General features: G+C 42.7%; 1 protein-coding gene across 1 annotated transcript in view; it reads left to right on the forward strand.

The window, feature by feature from the left end:
- Positions 1–24,121, forward strand: part of Itpr1 (inositol 1,4,5-trisphosphate receptor type 1) — a 344,324-nt gene that overhangs the window by 152,654 nt on the left and 167,549 nt on the right. The window contains exons 13-23 of the mRNA XM_052719669.1: positions 3,228–3,382; positions 8,536–8,635; positions 9,674–9,834; positions 10,193–10,334; positions 12,859–13,017; positions 16,532–16,704; positions 18,042–18,161; positions 19,386–19,580; positions 22,122–22,373; positions 22,862–23,003; positions 23,576–23,756. Of these exons, the coding sequence (XP_052575629.1) occupies positions 3,228–3,382; positions 8,536–8,635; positions 9,674–9,834; positions 10,193–10,334; positions 12,859–13,017; positions 16,532–16,704; positions 18,042–18,161; positions 19,386–19,580; positions 22,122–22,373; positions 22,862–23,003; positions 23,576–23,756 (1,780 nt within the window). The remainder of the gene's footprint in view (positions 1–3,227; positions 3,383–8,535; positions 8,636–9,673; positions 9,835–10,192; positions 10,335–12,858; positions 13,018–16,531; positions 16,705–18,041; positions 18,162–19,385; positions 19,581–22,121; positions 22,374–22,861; positions 23,004–23,575; positions 23,757–24,121) is intronic.

A 24,121-nucleotide genomic window follows, 5' to 3' on the forward strand; every position in this document is an offset into this window, starting at 1 on the left:
GTATCCTTTCAACTTCAGAGTTAACACATGAGGCCTGGTATACATGTCCTCAGATGGGACAGTCAGGTGCTAACCTCTAACCTTGCTTTTTCCAAAGTCAGAAATGGGCTTTAGGTTTTGATATGATTTGGAATTTCAATGCAAAATGGATTTAGCTTTAAAGAAATATGACCAAATAATATTGACCTGTGTATGCTCAGGGTACTAGGAGCTGAAGAAGGCAGTGGTCATGTTTCATGGACATAAGAACATCCACAAAATGGTTCTATTTGTGGAGTGCTTGATTATGCTGAATGCAGACCAAACAAAATGCCAGGCAGTTGCTGTCTGTTGATCTGTGAGTACATGTGCTGTTCTCAGTGGTTGGTATAGTAGATAGTCTTGAGGGTACTTGTTTTTCTATTAAAATATGAAATGGCACATCAAAGAGGGGAAGCAAGATGGAGATAACTAAAAACGAAGGTGTGTGACTCCTGTGTTAATGGTTAACCTTCCAGTTATGTTGGGGTAGAAGGTTGGCTTTGAAAGAAACGGAGTCATCATGGCTGGGGACTTCTGGCTGTGACTACATAGGCTTACTAGGGCCATCTCTTCCTCTCACTGTGTCCCACCGAGTACCTAGGCCTCATCTCCTTCCCCTGGCCTTTCTGTCACCTTTACTTCTACAAGCATTTGGAAGACTTGTCTTCCACATCTAATCCGGCTTGGAAAGCAGACCTAATCTAGTTCCCTGCTAGTCTGAACCCTTGGCCTGCCTTTATCTTCTTGTTTGACATTTCTTATTCTTGGACATTCTTTATTTGAGAGAGGAAACTGCCATGTGTGATCTCAGTGCTGCCAGCTGAGGTATCACCAAGGGAGTCTGGCCCTTGGCATGAATATCAAGCTATGGCTCATTTGAGGGGAAGAAGATGTCCTGGTGAACCATTGGTGCTATGGGGATGACACTACTCCTTCGGGCTCTGTGTAGGAAGGAAGACATAATTCTCAATGTAAGATAAAGTGCTGAGATCACAAGCCCAGGAAGGAGGGAAGAAAGACAGACCTTCATTTAAGTACCAGCCTCATCACTGACAAGCTTTGTTTTTTTTTAACTTTCCTTCTCTGAGCCTCACTTTCCTCCTCTAAACAAGCAACGTTTTCAGGTTGCACGACATCAGTAGGGACTTCGGTGTGCTCCTATCCAGCAGGTCATCTTGATGTCAGAAGAGTTAGGAAAGGCCTTGATGGGTGGTCCTAACATGACGTATCTCGGGGTCTTTCTGAGTCTTGCACTTCCCCATGCCAGTAGTACACCAGCAGGCTGGATGTAGATCAAGATGGCATTGCTCTGATGGTCCCGCAGTTGCTGGGACTTGGTCTGCACCTGGAGGATGGGTGTGTAGAGAGGGTTTTACTTGCACCCAAGAGGCTGGAAGCACAGCATGGGTTTCCATAGGCAAGTATTAGCTTTGAGAGGGCCCTGCTTCCTTCATTGTATCTTTAGCTTGGGAGTGAGAATGGGGAGTCAAGAGTCAGATAAGCCCGGGTAAAAATACCCTTTTCTCATCTGCTCTTGGTTTTCCTGAGGTTGGCATCAGTGAAGCGTTAGACCTAACCAGCTGTGTTAGGTGCTTCTAAAATCAGTGGTTACTTGCCTGGTCCCAGAGAGAGTAAAAGGCCAACCTGAGGATTGTTTCTCTGCTGCCCTTAGCATGTGTGCCTCTCTTCCCACTAGGTGGCGCATGCCGACTGTGCACCGAGGACTCTGCTTCTGGGTTCCTTGGCTAGATAGAGAAAGCATATTGAAGCCACAGTTTTCCTCTAGATCTGCTGCCGTCTCTGAACTGTCACTGCCTGTAACCAAGCCCTGAGTCATAGCTGGTTCAGACTTTGTGAACACTTCAGGGGACAAGAGTTAGGAGAGAACAGATGTCAATCAAAGGGACAGAGTGGTCTTGCTCCAGATGTTCCTTTAGCATAGCAAGAATAAAAGGCCTAAGATTTGTTTTTATATAGGGTATTAAGAGAACTTCTTAATTGGATGTTTATTTGTGGTTTGTTTTTTGAGACAGGGTCTTACTATGTTGTTGAGGCTAGTCTTGAACCGCTGGGATCAAGTACCACCACAAGCCCACCCAATCCCCAGCCTCTCCAGTAGCCCCGTTAGCTGATGTTACAGATCTGTATAAGACTAAAAGAACTTTCATTTACTGATTGATTCATGGATGGATGGATGGATGCATTGATGGGAACAGAAGTTAGATCTCAGCCTTGTGGAGCTGAGTTTTCTCACGTTCGTTCCTTTACCTTTGACTTGACTTCCTGTTCTCGATTGCTGAGTATTCCTGGTCTTGTCTTCCTCTGTGTATTTATTTGGGCAGGAGGTGATGTTTCAACCAGAGAGAAGCAAGCCAGGGATGAGGAAATCACGTTTTCCCAACACCCACAGGGCATGTGGTCACACTAGGGATGTCAGGCATTGAAAAGAATTGCACGTGAGGTCACCGAGCTGAAAGAGATTGCAGAGCCCATCTGAGCAGGCATTCAGGCTAAGCGCACTGGCTAACATCTCTGGCGCATGGACTTTGCTTTGGAGATGAGAATGTGTCCTTAGTGTTGCCCACAATACCTTCATCATTGTTCATCAGGTTTTACTGTAAAGGATTTTCTTTCATTTCAACCAAATCCCACTGTAGCATTAGCGGTCCTTTGCTTTGTCACCAGCAGCCTTCTTAATCAGTGACCAGTGTGTTCTTCAGGGCTAGAGTGACTTGTCAAACTGTACTGGAATATTACTCAGGGACACTTGGAGTCTGGTTTATTTTATTTCTTCCCCTAGGAAATGTTCATGTCGTCTTTTTGGTCGACAACCATTGCTGTAGATTAGTACCATCACAAATAACTAGTTTCACAGGCCAAGTTTACCTCAAGTGCATCTCTGCTCCCCAGCTGTTGCCCATGGATGGAGCGAAGATCTTTGTTCCCAGTAGCTCTTTCCCTAGTCATCTGCCGTTGTCCCTTCACAGCGTTTGAACATTTTGAGTGTCAACACAAAGAAGTTGAGAATAAATAGTTTTGGGTCCAGTGGCCAATGGTTGTCTTGTAGAGCTACTCGGACACGTTGTTCCTTCTCCTGCCAGCCGCTGACATTCACTCTTGTTTCTCCTCTCTTCCTGTGGACTGTGGAATGGTGGTGGTGAGGTTTTTACCTACAGAGCTCCTCACTTGCTACCTTTTGTTCTCAGGTGGACCCTGACCAGGATGCATCTAGGAGTAGGTTGAGAAATGCCCAAGAAAAAATGGTATACTCTCTGGTCTCCGTGCCTGAAGGCAATGACATCTCCTCCATCTTTGAGCTAGACCCCACAACTCTTCGCGGAGGTGACAGCCTTGTCCCAAGGTATGATTTTAAAATTCCTTATTTCAAGACAAATCAGGACTGGTCTTGATGGCCTGGATGTGTTTCTTGGAATGCAAAGCATCATGGTCTTTTCTTGAAGCACTTTTGAAGGAATCAGTGAAGCATTTGAACTGGCTCCAACAAGACATTGAGTTATGTATGACTCATCAATGGTAAGTTCTTGGTGGGTGGGTAAAAAGTACTGCATTCATGAGGCTGGAGAGCTGGCTCGTGGATTAAGAGCACAAAGGACCCAGGTTTGGTTCCAACACATACCTGGTGGCTCACAGCTGTCTGTAACTCCAGTTTTATGGAATCTGATACTCTTCTAGCCTGTGTGGGCACATAAACTCCTGCAAGCACACATACACATACACACAACACTTTTTATTTAAAAGTACTGTCTTGGGGCTGGGGAGATGGCCTGGGGGATAACATGCTTGGCATCCAAGCTAAAGGCCTGAGCTTGAGTCCCTAGAACTGTAGTAAAGCTGAAGCAGCAGTCTGCATCTGTAATCCCAGTGCTTTCCTAACAAGATGGGCGGTAGAGACAGGAGAGTACTCGGAAGCTTATGAGCTGATAGCCTGGTGTATCAGTAGGCTGGTGTATCAGTGGAGAGCAAGAGACTGTCTCAAGCAAGGTGTGGAAGGTGAGAATTGACATCCAAGGTTGTCCTTTAACATCTACACTCATGCAGGCACACACACTGTACACACTAAAAACACACACACAAATTTAAAAGTGCTGTTTAGGTTATTAATACATATCTCAGGCAGTTCAGTATTTTAATATCTTTTTCTCCTTCCCCAAACCTAGATAATCTCTTTAGTTAACTGGATAAATAATCTCCTCTCGTGAAGGATAATTCTATTCAAACTATTTTTTTATTTGGATTTTAAAATGAGCTTACTAACTGACAGGTTTCCAAAAGGCTTTTTCATAGATCTTCAGTTTTGGTTATAGTCCACTACTACCCCTTCCTCTCCCCCATCTCCCTCCCTCTCCTGTTCCCATTTGGTCTTATTTATTATTTTGGTCTTATTATCTATTTTGGTCTTTCCATTTTGGTCTTATTATCTATTACTTTATGGGTGATACATACTTTATATTGTAGGCCCTCATTTATTACCTGGTGACTATTTAATTGTTTGTACTCTGCCTGTATATGACTTATATCTTCATGAATGTTTGCTTACACATTTTTGTGATCCCATATTTCTCTTGAGTCCATATCTAGAAGCAGAGTTGCTGCACCATGGGGTAATCTTGTGTTTAACCTTTGAGGAGCTGACAGGTTGTCTCTCAAAGTAGACACACCACTTCTATGCCCATCAAGCAAGTATGTGAGGATTCCAGTTCTCACCAATATTTGTCACTATTTTTTTTTGAGTTATCCAATTAATGTGAAATGAGATCTCACTGAGGATTGGATTTACATTTCTCTGATGATCAAACATGTTGATCGTCTTCTTAGGTCTATATCTTCTCATATTCTTTGTCATTTTTATTAATTATACATCCTTTAATTATTGAGTTGTGTTTTCTAGATATAAACATCTGATCTACGATATGCAAATGTCTTCTTGCATGCTATTTTTCCAGTCTTTGATGGTGTCCTGAAGAGGTTCATTTTATTTGATTCTGCTTTTGGCTTCTGACCTAAAAAAAACTATGACCATAAAATTTTGTAGTGATATTTTCTTCAAGGTTTTATTCATTTTCATTGTTTACCCTTAGTTTTTTTTATTCATTTTGAAATTTTTTAAAACACATTTTGAGGTAGGATATATTGCATTTTAAAAGCTTCCTTTTTCCTTCACTGTCTATAATATAAATAGGTGCTAGTCTGCAGAACTCAAAAACATTGCAGCTTAAATGATTTTCCATTTTCTCAGTTCTGAAGATAAGTGAAATTTTCTTGGGATGTCAGAAAACAAGGAAGTAACATTAAGCCTGTGCACAGACATTGTTGGACTAGTGAAGAGCTGAAAGATGTGATGTAGCATATCACACTGTCCGTGAGAACCTTCTTTATTGCATTCCTTGGCAAAGAGGGAACCAGAAACTCATTGGCCTGTATTCCCCAGAATCTTGGAAATCCCCATAAACCCAGGAGAAGGAAAGTTTGTTTCGAGTCAGCTGCCTAAGTCGTGTTGGCTAGTTGAGGCCCCTCCTCTGTGTTCTATGCCTTTGTTACTGCTTCTTGGCCAACTTTCTTTGTGAGCAGGTGTCCTCAGACTGATTCTAAGCTCGGGAACAAGAGGCAAGGACTTACATTCAGCCTTGGGGGATAATAGCTCTGGCATGGTCTACCAGTGTGTTCATTTATGATCTTGCTGGATCTTTGCCTTGACATTTTTTTCTTCATTCTCGTTCTTGGCTACCATCCTCAGAGCCAGAAGAGAATAGGGCCTCTTATCCATTGATCACATGGAATCTAAGTGACCTTAGGAGTAACACATTCCTTTCTCTGCATATTAAAACTCGGCTGTGGAGGAGGAACACATGAGAACCAAATAGAACAGCACAGAAGTATTAAGATGCCATCCATGACTGTGTGTGCTAACTATAAGTCATTTTAAAATTGTGCTGTATTTTTCTTATTACAGATCGCGGTGTAGAAAGTTGGACACGTGCACAATGTATCTTTTGTAATAACCAGTGGATAAAATGTGCTTCAGAGCCAAATAAGAGGGATAATGACCCATCCCAGATATATTGAACCAGATAATAAAATTGCAGTATGCATGAGTTACATTATTTTAAAGAGCATTGGAAGGACATCTACTTGAGTGACTCTTGTGTACTTGTCCCAACAACATGACTTTTGAGTTAAGGATTAGGATTATTTGTTGTAGGAATCTATGGAATATAATTATCCAGCTAAAAGTATGCTCCAAGCTTTGGTTACACGCGGAAAATACAGAAAATGAACCAAACTCACTCAGAATGAAAAAAAATGCAAATGTCGCTCTTTAATATCTTGTCCATATTGTCTAGTTCATGCTAGTGAAAGTAAATAACATGAGGGTTTCTCTCTTCTGGCCTTGAAATGTTCAGGACAGTTACAGCAAAGGAAACCAAGGTCTACTGAAGGTGTGTGTCTAGCTTGGTCTCTTCCATGAATATGGCATGCCTTGGTCCTAAATTACTCTTACTTTGAATGACTTCCACTTTAGCTGATCAGCCCCTGGCCTACCAGTGTCAAAAGTTCCAGTCCAAAGTCATCTCGGTTTTCTGTAACAGGATCTTTCATGTTTCTGAGTCCTCTACAACTGTCTCCTAACTGTGCTTTTTCCTGTCAGTTTCCTGTTGCTTCTGCTTGCTTGGTGTGCTCCCATCTTGTCTCGAAGGGTGAAACTCCTTCTATTGTTTTCTACTATTTCAGAAGTGAAGCAGAAGTAAAAAATGTCTTAAACATGATGCTCGTTCATCATATAAAGAAATAACCATAAAATTATATTTATCAGAGAAAAAATAATGAGCAATTATATATAGTAGCAACTATATATAATTCAGCTACTCAGAGGGAATCAGCTGCACTTAAGATCCTGGGTTCATGGAGGTTCCAAGAGGTTTCTGGGCACAACTGTAACGTGTGATTTGTCATACATGAAACTGTGAGCTACTTTGAGTTGATCTTAATGGAATTCTGTATCATGGATATGTTTTCAAGTAAGTGATTATCATCTGTTATCATTTTAAGAAACTGGCATTACGTATACTGTAAAGGACTCGGTCTTTGTGACCACTAGACGGTACAGTTTTTAGTCTCAGAAATAACACTTGACTGAGCATCTTTGTAACACATAGTGCACCTGTGCTGTTTTTCCTTCTGGAAAAATCTAAAATTGGAGTTTGTAAATAAAAGAAGATAATTATGTTCATGTGTTCGTATTTCCTTTATCATGTTATCCCAACTACACCAGACCCCAGTGCATGGGGCTGCGAGTGCAGCTCAGTGGTATAGCTTGTGTCTAGAATGTCAAGGTCCTTGAGCCATCCTCTCACTAAAAGAAAACACCTACCGTAAAAGCTTAGGAGAATTCATGTTGCTATGCTCTTCTAAGTACTAGCTGTTCTCAGCCTTGGGATCCTAAAAATGTGATAGAACCAAATTAGAAGTTTGTTCTGTATTAATTACATACTAAGTTGAATGTCTATCTGCAACTTATATTTTATCTTCAAGTATTGCCCGTGTCTTGGTTGCATCTTTATTAATCATGTTTCTTACTGATTTGTAGGAATCCATTGTGTGTATGGATCAGTAACTTTTAAAGTTTGTGTGTTCTTTTGATTTTTTAGCTTTTTTCATGATAACCATGAACAGAAGCGCGCGTGCACGCGCGCGCACACACACACACACACACACACACACACACACACACACACACACACCCTCACACACACCCTCCTCCTCACTCACACTTTCTCTACAAAGGATTCAAATTTTTGACCATATAATCAAATTTACCTTCTTTTTGTTTTAAAATTTTAGACTTTGTTGGGCTGTGGTGGCGCACGCCTTTAATCCCAGTACTTGGGAGGCAGACCCAGGCGGATCTCAGTGAGTTAGAGGCCAGCCTGGTCTACACAAGGGAGGTCTCGGACAGCCTGGTTTACAAAGCGAGTTCCAGGACAGACAGGACTGTTACATAGAGAAATCCTGTCTCAAAAAAAAAAAAAAATTACACTTCATACTTTATTACAGAGCTTCAGGAAGCTCTCTCTGCCCCACAGGATAGCTAGACATTTACTCATCTTTTCTTCTAGAAATTTTATGATTTCATTTTTTTTTTTGCTTTATTGAGCCTTTTGAAAATTGGTTATTAGCTGTTGTAACAAGTAATAATACACACTCAGTAGCATATACCCCGTTCCGTGGCTCTGTCTCATACTGTTTCTAGTATTTATTCACTGGGTATCTTTTAGAAATATCACATATTTCAAAAACGTTAGAGTCATTATGAAGTACTCTTTATTGTAAACACATTGGTGACAGGAATCACTGATTCCTAAGTATATTCTGTCCAGTGTCTCTAGCAGAGAACTCTTTTGGTAGCTCACTCTCTTGACAGAATGAGTGTTGACCAGTGGCTCTAGAGGAACTCAAATGTCCCTGTGTCTGAGGTTTCTCATTGCTTCCCTTTAGGAACTCCTATGTCCGTCTCAGACACCTGTGCACAAACACCTGGGTTCACAGCACAAACATTCCCATTGACAAGGAGGAAGAGAAACCTGTGATGCTGAAGGTAAGTCCCAGACTTGGCTGACTCCTGTGGTCTCCTGCTCTGGTGAAAGGGCTCCTTTGACGACAGATGGGGGATAGGGAACTTTGGAGAGTTTCCCTGTTGTTGTGCTTCTTTTAGCTTTGGTAAGAGTCTAGTCATGACCAAACTTGATGTGATGAGAAACTTTATTCCAAGGGATCTGGGTGAAGCAAGCTCAGGGCTGTGAAAATAAACAGGCCTTTTATTTTATTCCATTGCTGTTGAGTAATTCTCTTCATTTCATGTCTAGCATGATTTTGGCTATGGGAGTGTTTGCTTGTGCCTTGAGATAGACTGATATCTGGTTGACCCCCCCCCCCCATCCTTAGTATTTTTCCCCCTCAGAGTATATGTGATTGAATGTGCATTCTTTATGTATCTAAGAGAGACTTCCCCACCCCTATTTCCCATCACTCCTTTTCTCCTCCAGTCACTAGGCTTATATAGCATGGATACACATGAGATTTTTCTTTTTGGAATTCTTTTTTCTTCTGTGGGTGTGTTCAGGTTCATAGAAAAATTGTAAGGATGGTGCAGTCTCTATGTTCTGTAGAATCAAGTATTGCCATTTTCCATATTTACTTTTTCTCTATTAATAAAACGTTACTTAATCATAAGAATTTTACATCTTCCCTGTGATAAAGAAGCTATAAAATTACAGTTGTTCCTTTTGCATGTATTCACCCTCATACTTCTTTCTGCTCTTTTCCTTTCTTACCACACAGTGTATGTTCACACGGAAATAGCTCTTTGTAACACAGTAGTACCATGCACAATGAGTATACACAATGCAAATGTAAAAAAATTGTTTAAAAATATAATAGCCTTCCTTACTACCTCACCAGTCCCCACAGAACTATTTGGAGAACATCCTTCAAGAAGTTTCCTATGTCTAATTGATACTGATGCCAAGAGAACTCCAAGTTCTTGGGATTGCCCAATATCCTGTAAACAAAGCATTTGATTAATGTCTTACTTTCCCAATCAAGATTATCCTACAACAACTCCCTTGACTTTCAGATCGGTACCTCTCCTCTGAAGGAGGACAAGGAAGCATTCGCCATAGTTCCTGTTTCTCCTGCTGAGGTTCGGGACCTGGACTTTGCCAATGATGCCAGCAAGGTGCTGGGCTCCATTGCTGGGAAATTGGAAAAGGGCACCATCACCCAGAATGAAAGAAGGTGAGGGCCTCCCATAGGTGCTGGCACAGCAGTCCTTGTCTGTGGCTAGACTTACTAAAGCCCTTGGGGAGCAAGAAGCTCAGGACTCTGAAGAGCTGTGTGTGAGAGTGGCAAGCCTGAGCTTTCATGGGCAGCCTCAATTATGATTCCCAGAAATGGGTTTTTATATTCACCTGTGTCGTGTTTTGTTTTAGAGTCATGTTATGTAGCTCACTTGGCCTCAGCTGTGATTTAAAGGGTGCTAGAAAGCATGAGGCCTCTTCTGTCTACCTTGTTCATGAAGCTTGAGCCTTTCTAGAAGAAGCTTTTAGCCTGCAGAAGTTTGAACACTGTCTTTAGCAAGCTCTGCTCTCCTCAGGTCTGTCACTAAGCTGCTGGAAGACTTGGTTTACTTTGTCACGGGTGGAACTAACTCTGGCCAAGACGTGCTTGAAGTAGTCTTCTCCAAGCCCAACAGAGAGCGGCAGAAGCTGATGAGGGAACAGAATATTCTCAAGCAGGTCAGTGAGCCTTGATATACTTCGGGTTAGCCTCGTGAGAAGCCCGTGGGATCTGTGCTCATACAAAGAGACATGGATGACTCTCAGCCAGAAGATGCATACTATGCATTATTGTTAGTTTAAAAAGCACTGCTTTCTTAGAACAGTTTTAAGTTTATAGCAGATTTAAGTGGCAAGAGAGTGTCCTCCTGTATCCCCTGCCACAGTGTCAGTATCCTGCAGCAGAATAGAGCATTTATCATAGTCAATGAACATAGATTGATACATCACTATTACTCAAGGTCCATAGTTTATGGTCCTCTCTTGGTGTTGTACATGATTTGGTTTTTTGGACAGGTAAAAACTGGTATGTGTGCACTATCACAGTGTCAATGCTCTAAAAATCCACAGAATATTTTCATTGCCCCCCACCGAGTGTTCTGCTCCACCTACTCATCCGCTGTTCCTCCTTTATCCTTTGCGACCACCCCTCTTCTAACTGATCATGCTTTGCCTTGTTCAGGCTGCTGCAGAGTTGGAATTATGTGGCTTGCAGCCGTTTCAGATATGAAAGGCTTTCCATGTCTTCTCATGGCTCACTACCCCAGTCCAGTTGATAGGTACCATGCTTGCTGAACATGAGCCATGTGAGCGTTCACCTGTTAGATACCCTAAGAAGTGTTCGGGTGACACCTTTATGTTCTTCAAAAATAATATAATGTGCCATAGTTCCTTATGGTTACTTTATTTGTATAGGGAATTTGCAGTTTTTGACAAACCTAGAAGGCCTATGTTAGCTCTTATGGACATCTGTAGTGGTCACTTCTAAGTATTTCCATAAACACGGAGTAGTAGTTTTCAGAAATATCTAGATGACATTTGGTTTGTATGAGTCACCTTTCTGCCGCTGTGACAAAATACCCAGAAATAATCTTATAAAGAAATGGTCTGTGGTGGCTCCCAGTTTTTGGAGTTTCGGTCCATGGTCACTCACCCTGTCACTCTTGGCCTCTGGTGTAGTGCGTGGGGAGCACGTTCTGCTCACCTCTGCATGGAGGAGGCAGGGAAGAACTTGCTTCTGTGACCAAGCCTCTTCTGTGAAACCCATTCAGCTGTGAATCTGCTGGTGGCTGAATCTACTCGATTAGATCAGAGCCTTCAGACCCAGTCACCTCCCAAAGGACTCCCATCTCAACATGGCTACATCAGGGACCAGGCCTTTACCATGAGCTTTTAGGGTCCTTTAAAATTCTGATTATTGGCAATGTTAAATAAACAGACAAACTCGAGGGAGGAGCATGACAAATCCAGGTAGAGGAAGCACACTGAATATACACCTTGTACTTCTCTAAAGCTGCAGGAGAACTGCTTAGTGTTTCCTTGAAATGTGCTGGTGACCAAAATGAAGAGGGACTAGCTACAAAGCCCCATAGTTCTCCATGAGAATTTGTCATATGGAAATCTTCTTCCTGTTGGGCGTGATAGACAAAATGCATATTTCAGCAAGGTTTGAAGTCCAACAATAAATTACATCCAGATGTTTCTTTCGTATGTTGAATCTCAGATTAGAATTCTGGCATAATGTCCTTGTTCAGTCCCACAATAGCCATCCTGGGAGGGGTTATAACAGTGTTGGTCAGTTACATAGGGCACTGTACTTCAGAGGTTTACAGTTGCTGTCTGTTTTAATCCTCACAATACTTAAATACTATAGATACTATGCTTTATGTTTTCCCAGTGAGAGAATGTGTTTCCTTTGGCCATGATCTGTACTGTTAGTTAGTGTTCCCTGAGATCAAATCAATCTAGTTGATAGCAAAGAATTACACTCGTTTTGGTCTTACTAGGATTGTAATCCAGGAGGCACCAAATCTAGCAGCCTTCAGAAAGCACTCTAAAAGTTTTACGAGATGATGGCTGTTTTTATAGCCTAATCCACAAGCAAGCTGGCTAATTGCATCCTGTTCGTGAAGACTTGTGCTTGGTGTGGCCAAGGTTACACTGCCTTACAGGAAAAGGATTGGATAGTCTTATGAAACCAGACAGATAGTTTCCAAACTGTTATGAAACCCACTGAATCTCCTTCTAGGGTTGCAGGCCAGCTCAGTGTTTGAGGTCAGCCTCTACCTGCATGGGCATGCACAGACAGCTGAGTTCAAAAGTTGGACTGTATACATTTGTGAAACCTGATTTAGCAAGTCCTCACAACTTCATTTTTAGTGCCTGGTTCAATGCTAATCTGTTTTGATTTTCTCCCTGGCAGAAATCATAAAGGTATATGATTCCAACCTAAAATCCCCTCCCTGCACTCTGCTAAATGATGCTCCACCATGTGTGTGAGGACCGATGAGGTCTAGGTAGGCTGAATGTGTGGACACCCAACCCAGCTGATTGACAGATGTTGGTTTCAAGTGTCTTGATGAGTTCGAGTAGAGAAACCTTTCCATATAATCCTGCTACTCCTGTAGGTGTATCCCTTCCTGGAGCAGGGGTTAGAGTTTAAAACACCCAGTGATGGCAGCCCACTCTTTCTTTTTACAAACAGATCTTCAAGCTGTTGCAGGCCCCCTTCACAGACTGTGGGGATGGCCCGATGCTTCGGTTGGAAGAACTGGGGGACCAGCGCCATGCTCCTTTCAGACATATCTGCCGACTCTGCTACAGGGTCTTAAGACACTCACAGCAAGACTACAGGAAGAACCAGGTGGGGATTACGATGGATAGGAAGTGATTGTTGGGTACCTCCCTGAAGTTCATGTGCTTTACTCATGATTTTTAAGTGATATGTACATTTGCATTTAATGGGTAGAAAATAGTCCACTGTTAAATTTGCCCCCTAAGAAGGAAATGGATGATTGGTAAGTCCAGGAAGAACATGTATCACAGAATCCTTGAGAAGGAGACTGGAGAAGCATCACACAGTTCCTTATAAATGTGTGTAATTTTCAGGTGTCAGTTTTATAAATAAGAAATATAAGAGATACCAAGAAATCCCTTCTGTGAACACATTTCTGTGCAATATATATTTCTGAGATTGGTGTTACATTTACAGTACATGTATGTGGTGGTATATGTGTGCGTATTCTCTGTGTGTGGTATATGTGCATATATGCAAGTGTGCCCGCCCATGCCTGGGGAAGTCAAAGGAGGGCATAAGGCATTCTGCTTCATCACCCTTTTCCTTGTTCCTCTGAGATAGAATCTCTCACTGGACCCGGAGCTGTGCTTGCAGCTGGCTGGCAAGCTCTAGTGAACTTCTCTCTTCCCCCAGCCCAGAGCTGGAGTCAAAAGTGTCCATGGCAATGTCTGGCTTTTTGTGTGGGTGCTGGACATTCACATTAGGTTCTCATGCTTGGGCAAGAAGCACTCCACCCCACTGAGCTGTTTCCCTAGCTCTAAAGGATATTTTGGTGCCATGTTCCCATAGGGCTTAACCATGAAATGATTCCATGTTTAAGAAATAGAAAGATTGTGCTGGGTGGTGGTGGCACATGCCTTTAATCCCAGCACTTGGGAAGCAGAGCCAGGCAGATCTCTGTGAGTTTGAGGCCAGCCTGGTCTACAGAGCGAGATTCAGGACAGGCACCAACACTACACAGAGAAACCCTGTCTCGATAAACAAAACAGCCGGGTGGTGGTGGCGCACGCCTTTAATCCCAGCACTCGGGAGGAAGAGCCAGGTGGATCTCTGTGAGTTCAAGGCCAGCCTGGACTATCAAGTGAGTTCCAGGAAAAGGGGCAAAGCTACACAGAGAAACCCTGTCTCGAAAAACAAAAACAAAAACAAAAGAAAAACAAAACAAAACAGAAATAGAAAGATTGTTTTCCTCCTACTCTCCTTTCTTAACCTCTACCATTGAAGGCTACTTCTTCTTTCTTGACTATGGATCTAGACCATTTTTGCTGATGTTCTGAGTGACTCTCCGTCTATGTGTATATTATACATGGATTTGCATTTTATCCATAAATAGAGCGCTCTCTCTCTCTCTCTCTCTCTCTCTCTCTCTCTCTCTCTCTCTCTCACACACACACACACACATACACACACACACACATACAAATATGATCACACTCCTCTTGTGAAGTGAATGGTGTAACAAATAGTATGGGGACTCTAAAGACACTGAGAGATGTGTTGATGGATCATTGATTCTCAACCCCAGTGATTCTGTCCCATAAAGAACTTTTGGCAGTGTCTGGAGACCCTTCTGAATGTTACATCCTGGGAGCACTCATGGCATCTAATGGGTAGGACCAGAGATACTGGGAATACCCAGCAGCACCTAGAGCATCCCTCCTCAACAAAGAGTGTACTAGCGCTAAGATAGGCCAACCAACATCATATGTAGCATTGAGGGTGTGCAGATTGCTGCTGTTACCATTCTGTTCCTTGGGGTACAAACGTGTTTCTTAAGGTTTGCCACTGTGTCTTGTCTTTAAATTTAAGGTTTCTTTGTAGTTAAAGACTTTCATTGTCATGAAGCTAACACTAATGTTTAGTAATGCTTTAGAAACATAACCATGACAGCAGGCTGCAGACTTTTTTAAGTCTACCTCCAACACATTCATACCAAATAGGTTGGAAGACCTTCGCCTGCCTCTGCCTCCTTCATTCTTTAGATGAAGGGACATCAAGGCTGTAGTGCGTGCCAGGACATATCACTTGTACACAAGGAAGCCAAACCAGTCCTTCTTGCTGCTGCTGCTGCTGCTGCTGCTGGATTGGATATCTCTGCTTAGTACTTTGTGGATCCTATGGCAGTTGGCAGAGCTGTATCTCTGAAGGCTGGTGAACTCTAAAACATGCATCCTTAGGGATAGACTGGAATGTGGCCCATGGCTGCTGTGCTATACTTGACTAGCTGCTGGGTTTAGGACTTAAGGGAAAATTAAAGCCCGTTTCAAGGACTACTTGAAACTTAAGCAAGCAAACAGTCTTTCTTGGCTAGAACTATCTTAGAAAGTTTTTTTCTTTTCTTTTTCTTTTCTTTTTTTTTTTTTTTTTTTTGTGTGTGTGTGTCTTTACGTCTGTGTTTGGAAGTGGGAGGTGTAGGAAGGGAGGGGGCAAACCCAGGACCTTGAGCATGCCAGGCAAGCATTCTACCAGGGAAATATCTTTAAATAGAAATTAAGTGCTGTTCAGAACGTACTCCCTTGGTTCTGCAGATGTTTTTGTGGAATATGATGTTTGATTTGCAAATAAGGAAGCCAGCAGCAAGAAGGACTGGTTTGGCTTCCTTGTGTACAAGTGATATGTCCTGGCACGCACTACAGCCTAGATGTCCCTTCATCTAAAGAATGAAAAAGGCAGAGGCAGGCGAAGGTCTTCAAAGCAAAGACAGATCCATGCATTTTTGAATATGATTGATCATCCTAGATATTCCTAACTCTCTTCTACCTATTGGCTTCATTTTTCTTCATTTTCTTTTTTAGACAGGGTCTCACAGTGTAGTCTGGTTCGCCTGGAACTCTCTATGTAAACCAGGCTGAGATCTGCCTTTTTCTGCCTCCCAAGTACTGAGGTTAAAATGTGCCATAGACCTATTGACTTTAAAAATGAATTTTTAGGGGACTAGGGAGATGACTCGGTGGTTAAGAGCTTTGTCTACTCTTGCATAGGACCCTGAGTTCCGTCCCTAAAACCCACAGGGCAGCTTACAGTAACTCCAGCTCTGGGGATACAGTGCCTCTTTCTGGCATCCGTACGTGTGAACTTAACATACATAATGACAAAATATTCATTCAAGTAAAAAAGTAAGTCTGAAAAATGATTTTTTTTTTTTAACTCAAGAAAAAGAAAACTCTGTGGGCTGACATTCCAAATGTCCAGATAGGTGTTGTCTGTATCCAGCAGCAGGACCAGAGGAATGGGCAGATTAAGTTATCCTGAATTAGTAAGAAATTCAGAACTATATAACTGCTTCTGACCCTATTTTTAGAAATGAATCAGTAGACTAAAATGGATGTTGTACATTGAAAATATCCACGTGTAGACGCTAGTTTTTCTTTTTCCTTGCTGACATTGTGTGATAGGTTTAGTAAAGGCTGTAAAGGGCTGAGTCATCATTGCCCTGGGACAGAAAGCTGAAGGAAGATGCCCGGGGTCCTTTGCCTGTTGAACCCTAGTTCTCATGCACTGCTGCTAATTTTTCCAATGTTTAACTTAATCACACTGTCTTTTTATCTCTCCTGTTGTCTTGTATTTCTCTCCCCAAAAGGAGTACATAGCCAAGCAGTTTGGCTTCATGCAGAAGCAGATTGGCTATGATGTGCTGGCTGAAGACACCATCACTGCCCTGCTCCACAATAACCGGAAACTCCTGGAAAAGCACATCACCGCGGCGGAGATCGACACATTTGTCAGCCTGGTGCGAAAGAACAGGGAGCCCAGGTAAGGGGGCACCAGTCGGAAGGAGGCATCTGTGCATCTAAGATGTGGGAGTGTTCCTGCCCTGGTTATTTGCTGTTCTGGGGACTGGCGGCAGTCAGTTTCTAGTGGCCCTTTGATGAGTAGTGGCAAGAATGTGGTATTAGAACCACTTGCCACAGCCTCCATCTTTAGTGTTTACCGGCTGCTCACCTTCCCTTTCCCCCAACTTCGTTGTTGTTGTTTTCTGAGACAGAGTTTCTGTAGCCCTGGCTGTCCTGGAGCTCACTCTGTGGACCAGCCTGGCCTTGAGTTCACAGAGATCCGCCTGCCTCTGTCTCCTGGATGCTGGGATTAAAGGCGTGCGCCACCACTGCCCAGCAAGGATGTGGTCTTAGAACTGCTTGCTGCAACCCCATCTTCAGTATTTACCAGCTGCTCACCTTTCCTTACCCCCCCCCCCAGCTTTAGTTCGTTTATTTGCTAACTGAGCAGCTATAAATACCTGTGAGTTGCCAGTCAGTTGACACACAGGAAATGACGTTTGGTTTTGATCACTCACTTTTTAGGCCTTGTGGCTCTCAGAACTCCTGCCCACGTCATCTCCATGTCCTTTGATGTGTTTTAGCTGTCTCCTGAATGCTTTACTGTGTCTAAGTGAGTTCTTCCCGTCCTCCTATACACACAGATCTGCCCCCATTCCTTTCAACTCTTCCCCATCTCTCCCGTCTCTCTTCTCCCTGAGATTTCAAGCTGTATGGGAAGCAGGTCACAGCAGAGTGTCGTCAGCCATACTGCGGAGCTCATAATGCTGCTGTAAAAAGGACCACTGCCACCTATACCTGGCATCTCCTGAAGCCCATCTTCATGAATCTTCTTATTTAATCCCCAAGGACACCCTTAGAAATGTATACAATGTCTTTTCTTATAGATTAGGAAACTGGCATGCAGCCAGGTTAACTCATGTCTCCAAGTGATAATCCATAGCAGACTACAGCCAGGTAGTGTCACAGTCAGCCTGCCACGTTGGGCTTCCAGGCATCAATCAGCCCTGGCCCCTCGGGTCCCAGAACCTTCACTGTCTCTTCCTGATGAGAACTTCCTTCTGGTCCTGCTCCTCCTCCTCATGTTGGTCCTATCACCTTTTCATTTGCCTAGTCCTTTTTCCTCTTCCGCTCAATTATTTTTTTTTTCTTTCTTCTTTCCATCTGCCATATCTCGGTTTCTTGTGGCCACTGTCATCCAAGTCTTTACTATGCCTATCTTGAGAAAGGAATGTAGGACTTGTCTATGTGAAGAAGAGTTGTGGCTCCCTCTGCTTGCTCTGTGTTCAATATCCTGCATTCCTTCTTTCCCGTTAGGTTCCTGGATTACCTCTCCGACCTCTGTGTGTCCATGAACAAGTCGATCCCTGTGACGCAGGAGCTCATTTGTAAAGCTGTGCTGAATCCCACCAATGCTGACATCCTGATTGAGACCAAGTGAGTCCCATCTAGGGACATGCATTAAAGACAAGGATTTTACTAGATGTTAAATGGATGTGTATGCTCATGGGGAATGAACCTGAAGATAAGGATTAGATGTTAAATGAATGTGCATGCTCATGGGGAATGAGCCTAACTCCTTCATCTCCTCACAGTTGGTCTAGTATTGGTTGGTAGCATCTCATCTTTGTTTCACGGGCCTTGTTTAGAAGAACGGTCGAGCTTGCTTTAAGCTTACTTTTGGTATGACCTGTGCAGAGGGACACTTACTCTGCATACTGTAAAATGTACTGTGCCACTTACTGTCTACTGTAAAATTGTATCATCCCACCAGGGAGCACTTGACACACAGCTTAAAGAGTTGAAGAGCCTTGAAGTTCTGTCATTCATTAAAAAAGCGAAGAATGTAATACATATTCATTGTTGATATTAATTAGTGTTGGGACGAGTTGTATAGTATCTCTGTTCAAAAGTGTAGTATCATTGTTCAAAAGTGAGGTGGCTCAGAGTGTAGGCACCTGTTGCTGAGCCTGGTAGTCTGAGTTCAATCCCCTGGAACCACGTGGTGATAGGAGAGAAATGATTCCAGCAAGTTGTCCTCTGACCTCTACACATCCACTGTAACACACAACAAATAAAAATGTAATAAAAATGTTTAAGTAGTGTTATTGGTCCTCAGGAAAGTAGCGATAATAATTATTGTTGATAATAGTCATAATTACTATTATTACTGCTTTGGTAATAGTAGTAATTCACTTTTAACAAAGGAGCATTTTTCCTGGTGACTATATTAAGGTGTAAGCTAGTGGTGTAGTTTTTTTTCTTAGTTATAACTTGGTTTAGGAACTTGGATTAATGCAAGGTGCCTCAACCTTGGCATTGTGACATTTGGGGCCAGATGACTTCGTGGTGGCAAATGTCCTGTCGCTATCGGGTGTTTAGCAAAAGTGTCCCTAGATTGTGGTTGCTCAATGTTAGTAGCACCTCCTTTGCCATTGTGACAACCAAACATGTAACCAGGTATCTACTGGGGAGAAAAGTTATCCTAGTTACGAGTTCCCAGGTTAAAGCACAGGAAGACCACACAGATTCTTTGTGGCTCTGCCACTTGGAGAAATACAGAACAAAATGACTTTCTGTGTGTTTCTAGGCTGGAAGGGAGGCCAGACTACAAAGGATTTCATAAAAACTGAGCTCCGTCTCCTCTTCTTTTTTTCACAGGTTGGTTCTTTCTCGCTTTGAGTTTGAAGGCGTTGCCACTGGAGAGAATGCTCTGGAGGCTGGAGAGGATGAGGAAGAGGTGTGGCTATTCTGGAGGGACAGCAGCAAAGAGATCCGTAGTAAGAGTGTCAGGGAATTGGCCCAAGATGCTAAAGAGGGCCAGAAGGAAGACCGGGACATCCTCAGCTACTACAGGTGAGTGGGAGGCATGCTGGGCGTGGGCGGAGAGGCCCCACAGTGGTGGCACTTGGGAGCATCTGGTTTTCTTGTTGATCACCCTAATGCAGTGGCTCTCAACCTGTGGGGCTTGAACAACCTTTCACAGGGGTTGCCTAAGACCATCGGAACACAGAGATCTTTACATTATGATTTATAACAGTTGCAAAATTACAGTTAGGAAGTAGTAACACAGTTAGGAAGTAGTAACAAAAAAAAATGTTATGGTTGGGGTCACCACAACGTGAGGAAACGGTATTAAATGGTCAAAACATAGGAAGGTTGTGAACCACTGCTCTGAGGAATGTAGGAAGATTGTCCAACAGAAACACGGATGTGTGTTTTATGAACTTTGAGTGGAACGGGCCATGGACTAATAGTCCATTGTTGTCTGGTTGTGTGTCCAGGTCATAGGAAGGACAAGGGCTTGCTTCAGCCTCTGGTACACTTGACCCATACAGCACAGCCTGTCTATAGTGCAGTCAGCAGCAGGCAGGCTGCAGGGTCAGCTGCATCAGTTCAAATCTTGATCTCTTTACTTAACTAGACTTTTTGCTTAGGCTAGTTTGACTTATGTTCCAAAGCCCTCGTCTTCAAACCTAGGGATAATAGTGCCAGTCTTCTAGAGCATTTACAGAAAATGTCTCTCGCCGTGTAGGCACACACCTGTATATTCCTATTCTAATTATCTGTGTGCATGTATCAAATATATGATAAAAACCAAGGGTTTACACTAATATAAGTCATGCAGCCCTAGCCTAAAAATTCAGAAATTGAAATACAGAACTGTTGGAATCCTAAGCACAATGCTTAAAAAGATTCAGATTTGGGAGTATTTTATATTTTCAGATTAGCAAAATAAAAGTGATAAAGTTTATACAAGAATCCCCAAATCTGAGTAGCTCTAGTACTCGACACTTTGGTACAGTGCGTTTCTGAGGCTCGGATGCTCAGTGTGTGCTGTCAGATCTCGCCTAACGCCACAGATGCGTTCTGGCTGTCACCCTCCAGTCTTCCTAACTCCCTCGACGAGCCTCTGCCATTCCTGGGATGGTCGCCTGCTTGCATGTGCCCATTGTATGTCACCGCTGTCCACCTCTGCCAGTCACCTCAGTCCTAGTCCTGGTCCCAGCTCCAGGGCCATATAGCCTTGCCACCTGAAGCGAAGGAAAAGGGAAGAAAAAGAAGGGAAGTTGCCTACCAGATACTTCTAAAGGAAAAGGAAAGAAAAATTAGTACTTCTAATATTTCCTAATAAAATAAGCGAAACTTTACAGTTAAAATGCCTTTTCTTATTCTCCCATGTTCTAGTCTCTTCTCTTCTATTTATATACGTGATGGTCTTTTTAAAAATTCCTTTGTTACTTTTAAGGCATTTTATTTTCTGTGTATACATGTTGCCTGCATGTGTCTAAGTGCATCACCATGTGTGTGCTTACTGCCTGTGGAGGTCAAAAGAGAGCACTGGATCCCTTGGAACTGAACCTATGGCTGGTTGTGAGCCACGGTGTACATGCTGGCCACTGAACCTAGGTCCTCTGCGGGAACAACAAGTGCTTTTAACCACTGACTCATCCCTGCAGCTCCTCTTTGTGTGTTTCTACTTTATTACATGGGTCTGTGTGTATGGGTTTCCTAGTCCTCAAATTTTATGTAAAAGATACCTGACAGCAAATACCATTCTAAAGCTCTCCTTGATATTGTTTCTTATATTTATATAGGTATATATATATATGTATGTGTGTATATATATGTGTGTATGTATTCTATATTAACAGAAGTAGACGTTTCTTTAATTATGACTGTTGTATACCTTCTCTCTTGCTAATCCATCACTTTTTATTGGCATTTGACATCCCATCATATGCCACAGTTGAGTTCTTCATGTCACGTGAAGGGCACATCCTCACTTAATTTTGTCTACACACATGAGTTTCCATTCCCTGTGAAGAGATGGATTGGTGGAAACTCATGTTTTTAATTTTACTAAGCAGTCCTAAACTGGATGATTCAATATACATTTTAGCAGTAGTAACTTACATGATATAAGATCATAAAGATATTGTAGAATTTTAATTACACTTATATGAACAGTGTATTTGACATTTCCTGCATGGTCTTTGATGTGCCATATAAAATACAGGGGAGGGCAGAGAGAAAGGTGGTGGACAGAAAGGTAATTATTTCAGGTCTAGTCATTTTTCCCTATTTATTTTATAAGATATAAAGATTGCAAATATAATCACCTGGTGACAAGATTGTTTTAACACCGCTAGACCGATGTGTAACTATAGGATGTTGACCCATACTCTGGCATACCTTGAGCTTTTCCTCCATCTCCTTAGTTCGGAATCCAAAATTAGGTGTACAGCAACCATTTAGGGATGTTGGTATGTAAGTTCAGATGGCCATATGTCACTCCTATGAAACCTGAGGCCACCTGGACTACCCTGCTGTGTGTCTCCCCTCATACTGAGTGATTTCTGGGTCATGTGCCTTCTGCTAATTTTTTTTTCTCAGGTATCAGCTTAATCTTTTCGCAAGAATGTGTCTGGACCGCCAGTACCTGGCTATCAATGAAATATCTGGCCAGCTGGATGTTGATCTTATTCTCCGCTGTATGTCTGATGAGAACCTACCCTACGACCTCAGGGCATCCTTTTGCCGCCTCATGCTTCACATGCATGTGGACCGAGATCCTCAGGAGCAGGTGACCCCTGTGAAATACGCCCGTCTGTGGTCAGAAATTCCCTCCGAGATCGCCATTGATGAGTAAGCCTGGGTCCAGCTCCCTACAGAAATCTTATGTCACTTAAAAACCCCGTGATTCTAATGTTCTGTGCACTAGCCGATAGACCACATATGTGACCTAGTGAAATCCTAGAAGAAAGAACTTTTCTTTCAGATTTTAATAGAATTGTGTAGCTAGCAAATATTGTCTAATTCCTCAAGAAAATATAATGCCAGGTCTGGTTTTTTCTCTCTCTTATTTAGCCCTTTCCTTCTGCAAATTTCCAAGTGTGTACCATGTGCCAAGACAGAGGAATATTAGTGCAGAATCTAGGAAATTACTTCTGCGATAGTGGGGACAGACAGAGAGTAAACATGAGTGACTGTGTGGTGTGTAGGCATTCATTCTAAGGAAGCAAGTGTAAGTCAGGACCAGGTTGGGGGGTGCTGTCTTTGGAGGCTAAGTAGCCTGAAAGGGCCTGGCTGGGGAGAGCTTGACATTCTCCTTCCTTCTCTCTCTCTCCTCTCAGCTATGACAGCAGTGGAGCATCCAAAGATGAAATTAAGGAGAGGTTCGCTCAGACGATGGAATTTGTGGAGGAGTATTTAAGAGATGTGGTTTGTCAGAGATTCCCCTTCTCTGATAAGGAAAAAAATAAGCTTACGTTTGAGGTAAGGCATGGTGAAATGGTCTCTGAAGTTTTGTTGTCAGTGGTCATTTTTCTGTGAAATAAGTAGAAAATATTTTAATCCTTGGTGACTGTATCAAAATATTCTAGTTTTGAAACACAAAGGGAATTTGGGTCAGACTTGTTCCAAACAGAATAGAACAGTTGCCAGTCAGGTAGACGAATCATCTGAGGAACATGAACCCTGCTGCTTTCGCATTAAACTGTTTCCGAGACCACTATCACCCTTGAGGAATTATGTTCCAGGGAACCACAGTGTCCTTCTCTATGTTCTTATTGATTATGATTTGATATGCCCTTGGCAAGTCAGGGTACCAATTGATTGGGCCCATTTTTTATGAACTAATCATCAAAGCAGATGAGTAGTTTTGCAAGCTTTCATTTCTTAGTTTTCTTTCTTGTGAAACAAAATGAAATTTAATCAGAAACAGACAGCCAGATGTATGCCTTCTCTGACTATAAAGATCTGTCATGATTAGCTAGTCAGCATCCAGTAGATCAGGAGGACAAAGGTGACTGAATACCAGTTTCCCCTTCTTCTTTTAAATGCAACAGGTTGTGAACTTAGCCAGGAACCTCATATACTTTGGTTTCTACAATTTTTCTGACCTCCTCCGATTAACCAAGATCCTCTTGGCGATATTAGACTGTGTCCATGTGACCACCATCTTCCCCATTAGCAAGATGGCAAAAGGCGAAGAGACTAAAGGTAACAGTGATGAGGAGAAGCTGAAGAGTGAGTATCTGAAGTGTCTGTACTGAGAGACGCCCGCCCTCCTGGCCCATGCTGTTCACTCCTGCCATGCCTCATCCTGTGACATCCTGTCCTGTCCTTGTCCATTCTCACCGTTGCGAACATAGCAACAGAAACAAAGTGTGGAAGAGTCCCACTGACTCCGGTGCCCATCACTGTTGGTCATTCTGGTCATTCTCAGCAGTTCACTCTTTGCTTTGCGTCTGTCTTGAGTCTCTCCGTGTGTCTAATTGAAGAATTTGAAAGTTGCCTTGTGCTTTAATGTCTAACCCTCCGAAACCTAAGTCCTGCCATCTGTTCTCTGATGCTCCTGAGACACTTGATGGTGATCCTCCTGTATGATGAAA

This window comes from Peromyscus californicus, unplaced genomic scaffold (assembly GCF_007827085.1).
Source record: "Peromyscus californicus insignis strain IS unplaced genomic scaffold, ASM782708v3 Scaffold_6__1_contigs__length_162567912, whole genome shotgun sequence".
Lineage (NCBI taxonomy): Eukaryota > Metazoa > Chordata > Mammalia > Rodentia > Cricetidae > Peromyscus > Peromyscus californicus.